The sequence below is a fragment of the Erigeron canadensis genome, unplaced genomic scaffold (assembly GCF_010389155.1).
Source record: "Erigeron canadensis isolate Cc75 unplaced genomic scaffold, C_canadensis_v1 Conyza_canadensis_unscaffolded:144, whole genome shotgun sequence".
NCBI classification, from domain to species: Eukaryota; Viridiplantae; Streptophyta; class Magnoliopsida; order Asterales; family Asteraceae; genus Erigeron; species Erigeron canadensis.
In genome coordinates, this window is record NW_025215542.1 from 16,310 (window position 1) to 28,730 (window position 12,421).

General features: G+C 29.4%; 1 protein-coding gene across 1 annotated transcript; it reads left to right on the forward strand.

Annotated features, from left to right (window-relative positions):
* The first annotated feature begins 4,142 nt into the window (after positions 1–4,142).
* Positions 4,143–5,618, forward strand: LOC122584232 (transcription factor MYB8-like). Its single transcript, XM_043756449.1, has 3 exons — positions 4,143–4,275; positions 4,398–4,527; positions 5,001–5,618. The coding sequence occupies exons 1-3, from the start codon at positions 4,143–4,145 to the stop codon at positions 5,470–5,472; spliced, it is 735 nt and encodes a 244-aa protein (XP_043612384.1). The 3' UTR covers positions 5,473–5,618.
* Positions 5,619–12,421: the final 6,803 nt, after the last annotated feature.

The window sequence follows — 12,421 nt, forward strand, 5'->3', positions numbered from 1 at the left end:
CAATTTTAATGCATCGATAGTATTCCTTAGCATTCTATTATATTCCCTTTCCCTTTCCATTTCCCTTTCATATTCCTTCATATGAACCAGGCACCCCGTTAGTTGTAAAGATTACCGGTCACCATTTTTACATCTAAACAAAAATCTCTCTCTGTTGCCCTACTCCCTACCCCTTTGATGAAAATTTATTTCACACCGCCAACCGTGATGTTGGTGTTCTTGAACTTAAATAACAAAATCATCAATATTTTATATAAAAAGATGAGATTAATATTTTAAAATGTAAACAACTTTATACAAATTATTATAGTGTGTATTAACCTTTAATCCTTTGCATTATATGTAATAAACTTTAAAATTCTGTGCATTATATGTAATCAACCAATAAAAAACTTACAAGTGACAACTTATATGGTTGTCATATATACATGGATACATACAATGCACATGATGTGAAATTTCATTGCATACAATACATATAAATAAAGTTTTATACACATTATGATAATTCATTTAAATTTATTTACATTAATACCAATCCTTAAAAAGATTGATGGTTTACATTTTCCAAGTGGTATTTCATATTATAGACCAAAATGTTTTTTGAGTTAGTTTGATACGTTATATAAATATTTTTTTGAGTTAGTTACACTCCTAAGTAATAATCCTTATTGATATAATATATATATATATATATATATATATATATCAAGGTCTTAAATATTGATGTTGTCTTTTTTATTTATTTGAAGTTTGTGGATCTAAAAATTATAATAAAACATTAAAGAAGTTACAATACAAGTTCCTATACTAGTAACAAACTAGCAACTAAAACAAATTGATACTAACGCAGACTGCAGACAGTGATGATATGGAGACGGGGTCAAATAAAGCAGGCTTTAACAACTTAACCCTCAATCAAGGTAAATTATCTCTAAAGTTTAAACACTAATGTAAATGATGGTGTGTAGATAAAAAAAAAATAAAAAATGACTCACGGTAGGCGGCATGTTTGCATTTTTTTTTTTTTTTTTTATTTGAAAGGTGAATTTATTTGGAAACTTCGTGTCACGATTCGACAGCAGGAGATCTAACATACGTTGTGTTAACCGGGTTCGCGCTTGAGAGCTCGCTCGAAGTAGAAATGTCTATTTCAAATACTCAATGGGGGGAAACCCCCAACTAATCCTCCTGAAGGAGCGACGATTAATAGGCTAAAGTCTGCCCCCTCATACTTGAACCTAGGTATACCAAGTCAAGACCTCATAAAGGGACTTAATTTCTACGTCCTTCCCAAAGCTTGAACACATTACCTCGTATAAAAAAATGATCTTTTAACCATTGAGTTAATCATACCATTTGTGATTTCTTGTATTTACAACTAGCCTTTTATTTACAATTTGATAAAACAAGTTCCTCTAACTGTTACAAATTGACACAAGTTCCAGTACTTTTTATTCCTTAACCAATTATCTATTTTAGACAATGACGCGTTATTTAAGTGGCGAATGACAAGATTTTACTTCGATACGCACTTCTAATTTGCTTTTAGAACGCCTACGAAGTGTTGGATCTATGGTTAAAGTCAAGCGTGGTGGGCCCATAACCCACAGGTCCCAGGATCGAAACCTGGCTCTGATACCAAGTATAATGTATGCTAAATGTGTAATGAACCTTTAGGTGAAATAAGGAAAGTAGGTATTTAAGATAATGTAGGTATTAATGCATGTATTGAATTAGTGCAAAAGGTTGAATTTCATTACATGTGGGGGGTTTATATAGGCATATAATTTGCACTAAAACCCCCTCCATAATTTACACATAAGTACATTGTGAATTACATGATAAACCCTTATCTAAAATATAATAAACTCAAAGGACAACACAATTACTTAATTACAAAACTTGCACTACAAAGTATAAAGCTAACAAAGTCAATTAAATGGGATTAAGTATCCCGCAATGTAATAAAGGATCACTGGATGTTCATTGTAGGATCAAACTAAGATTTTAAATATGGGATAAGTATCTTGTAATTTAACAAACTTTAAACGAATGTTTATAGTAGGAAATAACTAAAGTTATGTGTATTGTATGTAAAAACTCGAAAATAATGTTTTATTGTATGTAAGAAAATGTATTCAACCAATTAAAATCAGATAAGTGGCACATCTATATGGTTGCCACGTATGTTTTTTTTACATACAATAAACATTTTTTAAAGTTGTTTACATACAATACACAGAACTTTAGTTATTTCCTACGATAGACATTCGTTCAAAGTTTGTTACATTCCAAAATACTTATCCCTTTAAATATTACATATTGACATCTTAGTGAAAAATTCAAATTATACAACTAATAATTAAAAATTATACGTAACAGCTCATATGATCGGATTGACATGTTCCATGCATGATTTGAACAAGTTAGATAGTTTTTAACATACATTGTCCAATATAAAACTTTAATTCATTCGTACAACAAACATTTGGTCAGTCATAGCTACATTCCAAAATTATTAACTCATTTTAAAAAAAAAAACAATAATCTATGCTCAAGTATTCACTTAAAAAGTGAACATTATATACATATTTAACATGAGTAGCCATTTGACTAGTCCAATCTCATGCAAATGTCTGAAGTCTTTTTTTACCATTTAAGTAGAATATAAAGCATCGTCTTTTTCATGGTAAAAGTAAATTCTGTCTACATCTTAATCTCTTTATCATATACCGTCAAAGTATTAGTTCCTAAAACTTGTAGAAGACAGTAGTGGGCAGTTGCTTTCCTTTCGTTTATGATCTTATTCATGTGGTGTAATTGTTACTATACGCAGTGGCGGAGCTAGCAGGGGGCTGGGGGGTGCTCAGCCCCTGCCAACCCATCCCGTTTACTTCCGGCCAATATAACCCAATAAACAAATCTTGAAAGTTTGAGTAAACAAGCCCCCCTCAATCACCTTAGAAATGTAAGTGTTATCAATCATAATCAAGTAATGACATTAAACAGTCGCTTTCTTCGGACATATTGATTTCCGGTGCCGGAAATAGCCTTGTTTCATCTTCTCCGAATAGTCATGTTTTATTTGTTACGATCGAGGGACTATCAGTGTTTTAACTTTTTTATTGGGAGTTGGTGTGTTTGATATTTAAATAAGGGAAAATGGGATGTCTTGGGAGGGGACCACCATTACGTCTTGTAAATTTACTGTTCTATAAAGGAATTTCTAAGTTTAATTTATTTTAATTTAATTCAATTTAATTTGTATAGCCTATATATTTGCTAGAAATATCAAGGATGAAGATGCCATATCACATTAACATGTAATCACGTATGTATCTAGACATTATCAATTTGACACCGAAAGTTCAATTTATTTTATAAATCTTACTTAGTTTTGGACATTTATATATCAATCGAAAAAAATATATTTGTTGCAAAAACATCTCAGAGTTTACTTGGCAACATATAAAGTGAGAAGAATTTTTGTTTTCTTTTAAACCATAGTTGTTGAAAATTGGAATTTTTTCAAGTTGAAAGGTAAAGTTGGATAGAATATAACCTTAATCCTAACAGTTGATTTTGATTTTAAAGTCAATATTTTACTAACATGTTTTCAACTTTAGAGAATTTCAATTTGCTAATATATTGGAGTTTAGTTAACAAAGATTTAAATGATTTCTCAAAAGGAAATAAAGTAGTCGTTTATGACCTAAAACGACAGCACGACAACATTATACTATATGGGATACCATATTCATCACTACGTATATAATGAAATCTAGCCCCCTCCAATCCAGAATTCTGGCTTCGCCTCTGACTACACGGTAATCATCACACAAACAACCAATGGCAAAATTAGAGCTCAAATTTATTATCATATATATGAATCAAATAGTGTACAATACTACTGGAGCGGGGATAATCTAACTAATACAAAGTTTCTGCAATAGGAAATATGTTATTCTTTTTTTGAATAGTATATTGCCAATTTTGACCACATGCACGTTCCAATACAATAATCAATATTATCATCAGACAACACCATTATTTATAGCATTCATGCAATCACTCCAAACCCATCAGTCCATTTTACAGAGTACACTACTGGAGAATCTTTAATTTCTTACTCTAAACCAATGAGGTCACCGACTTTTGAATTTAAGACGGATTTAAAGAAAGGTTCATGGAGTGCTGAAGAAGATCAAAAGTTAATTTCTTATATAAGTAGATATGGCATTTGGAACTGGTCTCAGATGCCAAGATTTGCAGGTATATATATATCGACCATTAAATTAAACTTAAAATCTTGAATTTCTTCAAGAAGTAGTTGATCATATATATGATCATATCGAGTTGTAACAATGTTAAAAAAAATTTACCTTTATTTGTAGGTCTATCGAGAAGTGGCAAAAGTTGTAGACTTAGATGGATGAATTATTTGCGTCCTAATGTAAAGAGAGGAAACTTCTCGAAGGAGGAAGAAGAGATCATAGTACATTCTCATTCACTCCTTGGCAATAGGTATAGTTTTTTACTCTCTCTGTCCCATATTAAATGTTCAATTTTGACTTGTCAAGTTTTATGCTTACAGCTTTGACCATAAATAGTTTTGTTTGTGTTATATAGGAATTGATGAAAGTTATATCAATGAAAAGTACTTAAAGCTCAATCCGACCATATAATTTATATAAAGTGTTATATAGTACAAACAAAAATATTTACGGTCAAAGTTGAAAATAAAAGATTTGGTCAGTCAAAATTGGACAATTAATATGGGATAGAGGATGTAATAATTAGTTATATTAATCATACACATTTTTACATTCAGTGGCAGAACTAGGACATGACATTAGAATAAAAACTTAAATAAAAAGTTGTGTTAGTTGAAATGAGCTAAACAATTGTAGCCCTCCTTCTAGTTGTGCCTCTGTTTACATTAGTGAAGGATAATCATATTGATCTATTTTAACTGTTAATTGATATGTTCTTCATAGATGGTCTGCAATCGCGTCGAGACTTCCAGGAAGGACTGATAATGAGGTGAAAAATCACTGGCATACGCATCTCAAGAAACGCGTAATTGATCACAACCTGGTGACAGAATCAGAGGAAAGTCATATGAGCTCAACATCCACATCTCAGGCCCTTGAAGTAGAGACCGTAGAACCTGCTTATGATATGGATGAAATTTTCAAGTCCATCTTGACATCTGAAGACGATAGCTCTTCATCTAACAGCAACACAAGTTCAACATATCATGAAAATGGATTTGGTGCTAATTATTATGATATGGGCTCACCAGGAACTGTTGATGATGTGGAATGTTTTTGGAAACAACTTGGCTCATTTGAGAATTTGGAGCATGGAAACAATTACGAGTTTATGGATTCGTTATTTGATCAACCATTCAATCCATACATCATCTCCTACGATAATGATTGCGACGTAACTCAGTCATTTAATTAGCGCGAATGACAGCCAACGTGATAGTTAGGTTTCAATCAAGTTTCAAACGAGCTTAATTAGATTCTTCCTTCTGTATGCATACAAAAAAGAATGGTGAATACAACTTTGCAAATAAACCAAATATAAATAGTATCAATATATGTATCAAGGTGTAGTCACATATTAACTTTTTTTTTTTATACATATATTTGAATCTTGACCCTTATTTTAATCCAAGAATCAAAATAATCGATTTTACCTATACAGTTATTAATAACTTTAAAAGATCTCAATCCATTTTATTTATATATATATATATATGATAACAAATATTTTTTTTAACAGCAACCGTTGATGACAAACATGATTAGTGATTTGTTGCTCTTTTGTCTCCATCATAATATTGTTGCTCTTTTGTCTCCATCATAATAAATATATTAAGCCATGAAGAAGTATATATTTCGTATCCCTATATAAAATACTTTTGAAAGTCACTGTCACAATTTCGATAACATAATTTACAAGTTTAATTAGATAGTCCTCGAGCCTTCACTATGCCTAACGCCCTAACAGTGTCATATATAATTCAATCAAGTCACATGCAATGACAATTAACTACTATTATAATTGAAAGGGAATTCTATCAGGTTAGTTTAACATGATTATTCGTATTTGATAAAGATTCTTTAAAGTTATAACTAACTTTATTAAAATTAGAGTGATTTTGACTTTTGGATTAAAATCAAAGGTCAAGATCTAAATATCAAATTTTGATTTTGACCATTGATTTTAATCCAATGGTCAAAATTCACAACTTTACTAATAAAGTTATCTACAACTTTAGATGATCTCAATCCATTCATTTTAAGGTAATCTTGACACTTAGATGAAAATTAAAAACCAAGATTCAAAGGCCTTTAATATTTATTCAGGGATCAAAAAAAAAAGAAAGTGTTTCTCGGGGAGGCTTAATTAAACGATTTTCCGAACTACACTCAAATTGAGAATTTAACTCGAAAGAATCCCCTTCCATTGTAATTTGTGGTTTTAATAAATGTACCATATATATATATATATATATATATATATATGGTAGAGATCCAGAGAGAACGTTTTTAAGGAGAGAAGGAATAGAAGTTCCATTTTTTTTTAGCTTCTTTTTTAGATTTTTTTTTTTTTTTTTACTTCTTTTATTTATTTTTTAATTAACTCAATCCATAAAAAAAAAATTTTTAAAAGTAAAAAAAAATAAAATTTCTAACCCGAGTTAGTGAGTTACATGTAAGGATACGGTACGGGTTTCGCCCTTAATAATATTAATAAAGGGCAGCTGGTGGGAGTGATAGGTTATATAGGGTGATAGGTCATAGAGGGTGATCGGTGATGTGGTGATCTACCTAACGGGCTTAGCCCTTAGCTATCATTGCTTTGCCATAGACTGAGAGGCTTCGCGTTTTGAAATAAAAATATTTTTAAAAATCTTTATATAGAATTAGTTAATTGAATAGAGAATGAAAATGTGAAAAAAAAAAAGTTAAAAAAAAAATAAGCTAAAATTTAAAATCGAATCTTCTCTCCCTTCTATGTTTAAGGTACCTTCTCATTTAATTACTATCATATATATATAGGGGACTTTTATTTTGAGAACCCATTTTTTTGTAATAATTGTGAGAACTCCTAAATTTTATATTGGATCACATGTTTTTTTTTCATTCACATGTGAAACGTTAAAAAAATATATGTTACAGAAGAAAATTTTTTTCAAAACCTTATTTATAGTCATTTGTCACATGTGAATAGAAAACGTGAACAAATTGATTCACAAGTTTACAAAAGGCTGCTTTTGAAGGTTTCTTAAAAAAAAGTCTTCTACAACATACATTTTTATATCATTTTACATGTGAATAAACAAAAAAAACATGTGAACAAACATATATGTTAAGAGCTCTCGTGATTTTTAAAAAAAAAATTGTTCTCAAATTAAGGAAACTATATATATATATATATTGGCTATTAGACTATTTAAGTATACAAAAATAACCTATAAATAATAACCTTGTTCTAACAAAATGAAGCAATGAATTAACTAATTAGATGTCGAAAGTAATCTAAGAGAATCTCAAACTTTGAAGTTCCTTACCTATCTTTTTTTAACTAAGAAATTTCATGATTAAAGAAGTGTCTAACAACTAAAACCCAGAAGACCAAAAACATACAAGCAATCTAAAAATTCAACACTAAAAAAATACAAATATAATTTAGATTTACCCCGAATTTACAAAAATTCTGGACACAAGAAAAAGCCCTTGAAAGAAACCGTTGGATTGTTGGAAGACGTTTTTGAAACTAGATGGATTTCCATTTCGGGCATACGACCATAAATAATATCATTTGAACAAAAGTTGTAATTACTTTTTGTCCCAACTTTTGAGGTTAACTAAATGGTATTTACATATAGATATAATAATAACAAAAAATTTAACCCGGACGTTGTCACGGGAGACATGTCATCGCTGCATCATGCAAACATACATTTAATATTACCCAAAAGTCAGGACACTTAAAGTTTACTATGAGCATTAGAAAAGAGTCGATAGATAAAGTTGAAGTTGCTGTAGTACCGAGTCAACTACAGTGATAAAGTTGAAAAAACCGAGAGTTCGACGTTAAAAGTTAGAAACTTTATAATAAGAAATAAAAAGTAAAAAATAGAAGATTTGATAAATAAAGTTAAATTTGTATAAAAATGTTAGATATATTTAATAACTAAAAATTTGATGACTAAAGTTTAAACTCAAAACTCAAACGTTAGCAAGTTACTGTAGTGCGTAGCTAGGTGCCAGGTGAATTGTTATATATATTAATGTCGAGTTTCCTTATCTCGTATCTTTATAAGTATATCACTACTTTACTTTATACGATTTTCTTATCAACATTCACGCACATGAACTTTAGCGTCACAACGGTATGGCTGGTAAATTATTCCTTTTTCTTCTTTCCTCAATAGAAAAACAGTCGAGTATGACTCAACGTTGTAGCACGTGCACTCTAAGACTAAGACATCTAGTTTTTAAATAACTATATATCGCTTAAATTATTCTATATGATTCCAATTTTGCTAATCATGACGAATCTTTATATCTAGTATAGTAGTTAAAAGAACTAATAATTGAACCTTGCTCATGTGGTAGAAGAATAAGTGTGTACAATTATTTTAATACACTTAGTTTATATAAATAGCATATTAAAACACGTTTTCCGTTCAAAGATAAAAATAAAAATATTATAAAACACGTTTCCTAAAACAGTTTATTGGATGGTCAAATATAGACAACAGGTAAACGTGCCAATACTTATAGATGTTAAAATTTTCTCATATAAGGATTCAAATAAAAACATGTTAAATGTAAAAGATTATATGTTAAAGTTAAATTAATACCACACTGAAAAGTTTGTAATAATATTGATCACTACAAGAAAAATGTCATTTAGCGACATACTTAGCGACTTGATTTGCGACATATTTAAAGCTAGCGACTCACATAGCGATATCAAGTATGAAGTCTCTAGAAAAAAGTCGCAGATTTTTGCGACATTAAATTACAAGACGCTAAAAATAACGACGCTAATAGCGTTGTCGTAGTTGTGACGCTAACCTTTTTTTTAGCGACATGACTACTATGATGATAACCTTGTCGCTAATTTTAGATTTGTCGCTATTCATGTCGCTGTTTGTGACGCTAATCATAGCCTACGGTTACATGTTCCATGTCATTTATGTCGTTATATATGTTATATATGCCGATTTTAGAATTTTCGGAGCTGAATAACGAAAAATTATACAAATGAAGAACTTGATATTCAAATTCAAACTATTATACATTACATCATCTAGTTCTTCTATTTAACATCTAAAGTAACTTGTAAATAAACTAAACATCAAAAATTATTTAAACTTAAAACAAAGATCTAATTCTTAGCTCGAAGTGCATCTCATCACAAAAGATTATAGCATTTTATCCACTTCTTGAGCATGACCTTTTCGGCTTTCGTGAGCAAGTGCTACATGTTTTAACTGGAAAAAAAAAAGAAAAAAACTGTTCGTTAATAATAGTTGGAAACACCCATATCTATACCTTTAATACCCAACTGGATAACCTTTTGTATCATACTTACCGAGCCTCGTGTTATAGCAGATTACTTAGAAGAAGAGCTCCGATGTTAGCCTGCACAATATACAAAACATGCATGTTCATATGCACTTGCCGTTATGTCCACAAATGCATGGCAAAAAAACAAGTGTAGAGAACCAATGAGAGGCAAACCTATTTGACCCATTACCCAAAATGCCAGTTTTTCACCTCTAAACAAGTGCAGGCAAACTTATTTTGACCCATTAATTAGCCATTACGAACCTATTTTCACCTCTAAATAATCAAATGTTATATACAATAATTGTTTCGTATTTTGAATATCACTATCCAATATCCGCAGCCTAATTAAAAAAAATGATTAAAAAAGCCATAATGTCTTCATATTTAGTACATAATTAGATATGACCCACTTTTAGATATTAACAAAAGACACCTTTTTAATATCCTAATGTTGCTATCAAACTTCCAAATCTACCACAAACAAAACCAAACATCATAAATAAAGAATGATACCAATAAAGTAGTTGCTATCAAAATGAATACATCGATATATTCATTTTGTATAAAATAAATAAACAAATAAATAAAAATAAAATAAAACTATATTTAAAAAGACTACAAATCATTTAACTAATATCAAGTTCATTTAAAAAATATAAAAAAAGTTCATTTTTAAACTTTTTAACTAAATTGGCCAAATGAGCCCATACTTGACAGCAAACTTTGCCCAAAAGCCCAACAACAAAATAGCCCAACAAATGTTTAAAACCAAAATTGTGTTTTGACAGTTTTAAATGCAAATAATCAATTTTAAAAACCTTTTTCTGAAACATTAACGATTAATTATCTAAGACTTCTAAGCGCAATAATTAAAAAAATTAGGTCAAAACTAAACCCTAAACACCCTTTCTGTGTTATTATTGCTAAAAGAAAGTTTGTGAAATTTGATTTACCTACAAATGTTGATTTTATATTTACAAGAGAAATACTAATGGATTAATCAAAAGAAAATATAAATTTATATCTCTATATAACTAAGAGGTGATAATTTTTTGCATAGTTAGCAATAGGGAATGAATGTCATGTACGATTTTTCATTAGGTGTCATTTTTCCTTTAATTTCTTATTTTTAAGCATTCCATGTCATTTAAATTATTGCTAATCATTTATCCTAACTATCCTTAATTAATTATAAAAAATTAAATAAAAACTAAACAATGAAACAATATATGATAACAAGTTGGCTGCAATAGTGGATATGTATATGTATAAATGGCTAAAATTTTGTTTTGTTTATTAATGTATTTAATTAATAAATTGTTTTAGAACAATGATGTTAAAACATATATATCTCCTAATGATAATGATAATAACTTCGATCGGCTAAAATATACATATATATATATATATATAAATGTATATATATATCTCCTATGTGACATTTTTAGTTTTTTGTCACATTGGATTTTTAATGAGCTGTTATTTTCTTCATTTAAATTGTTATATTTATGTCACTATGTATGATCTTAATCATCAATTTTAATCATAATCCTAATCCTAATCATTAACAATTATTTTTCCATTTTCTATATAAGTACAAAAATTATATACATTATACTACGTTTTTTTATAAATTCAATGATAATTATATTTTATCAAATAAGATTATTTTTATATTATGTTTATTCTTTTGAAAAATATTTATTATATTATGTTTAATAATTATATATCATAAGAAAGATTTTTATGGTTTATAAATATTTATGTTTTATTAATCATGCTTCTACATATTTGGCGTATATCATATATTTATAAACTATAATAATTTTATTGTTTGTATCCGACGTAATCTGACAGTTTTTTATATTATCATAAATTATGAATAATAATGTAACTACCAGTAATAGTATTTTTTAATTTATGTTTACAGTTGTTAGGTCGAAAATCGACTAAGTATAATTTGTTCAAAATAGTTGAAGCTCAGTAAAGAAAGCTTGCTCAGGATTCTGAAGTCATTCAGGATATAGCTCACTGAAGCTTCACTTCAGATTCAGAATCAACCAACACTGAAGACGTTCAGACGAAAGTCAAAGACTGAAGACTGAGGAAGAAGATCATCTCAGAAGCAGAGCTCAGAGAAGATCTTACCTGAAGTTGAATCTGAAGAGGCTCAGTGAAAAAGTACTTACAACACTTTTTCACTGATTACGAGGAAAGTCTTTTTGCAGCTTTAACTACCTTTACCCGGTTAATTACTATCAACATGGGATTGTGAAAGTTTTAGCAAAAAGGTTGGGAATAAAGTATGTCATGTCACATCAAGAAACTGACATACTTTACCTTAAACAAGCGTGTTATGGATTTGTCCTACAAATCCATCCAACCATATTTAGTACGGCTTTTTGCCATGTCATCAAGACATGCTTTGCCTATAAATATAAGACTTCTCACACTTGCAAATTTGCTTGGAACTTTGGCAATTGCAACGTGTGACATTACTCTAAGTATTCTTACGAGTAATTCCTCGTTACATAGATCATTTGTATTTCTGGGTTGTTTAGATACTTTCACAAGTGTGATTATCTTTGTTCCGCAACAACTCTTGTATTTTGTTTATTAGAAATAAATAAAATACATTGAAAAATACATCTTGACTCATTGCCATAATACTTGATTATATTTAGTAATTTATTTAGTTTCAAGCAACCATACTAGATTACTCTTATCCATTATCTGGATCGTAATTCTAACTAGTCCCATCTAGTTTCGATTTACTTGCCAGTCGGGTTACTTGATATAACTTGTGATTATTATTG

Bases quoted from the DNA above. Each gene is read 5' to 3' on its own strand.
- LOC122584232 (XM_043756449.1), top strand. From the start codon at position 4,143: ATGAGGTCACCGACTTTTGAATTTAAGACGGATTTAAAGAAAGGTTCA. The intron at 4,276-4,397 runs GTATATATATAT...CTTTATTTGTAG, and splicing joins TCAGATGCCAAGATTTGCAG to GTCTATCGAGAAGTGGCAAA. The intron at 4,528-5,000 runs GTATAGTTTTTT...TGTTCTTCATAG, and splicing joins CATTCACTCCTTGGCAATAG to ATGGTCTGCAATCGCGTCGA.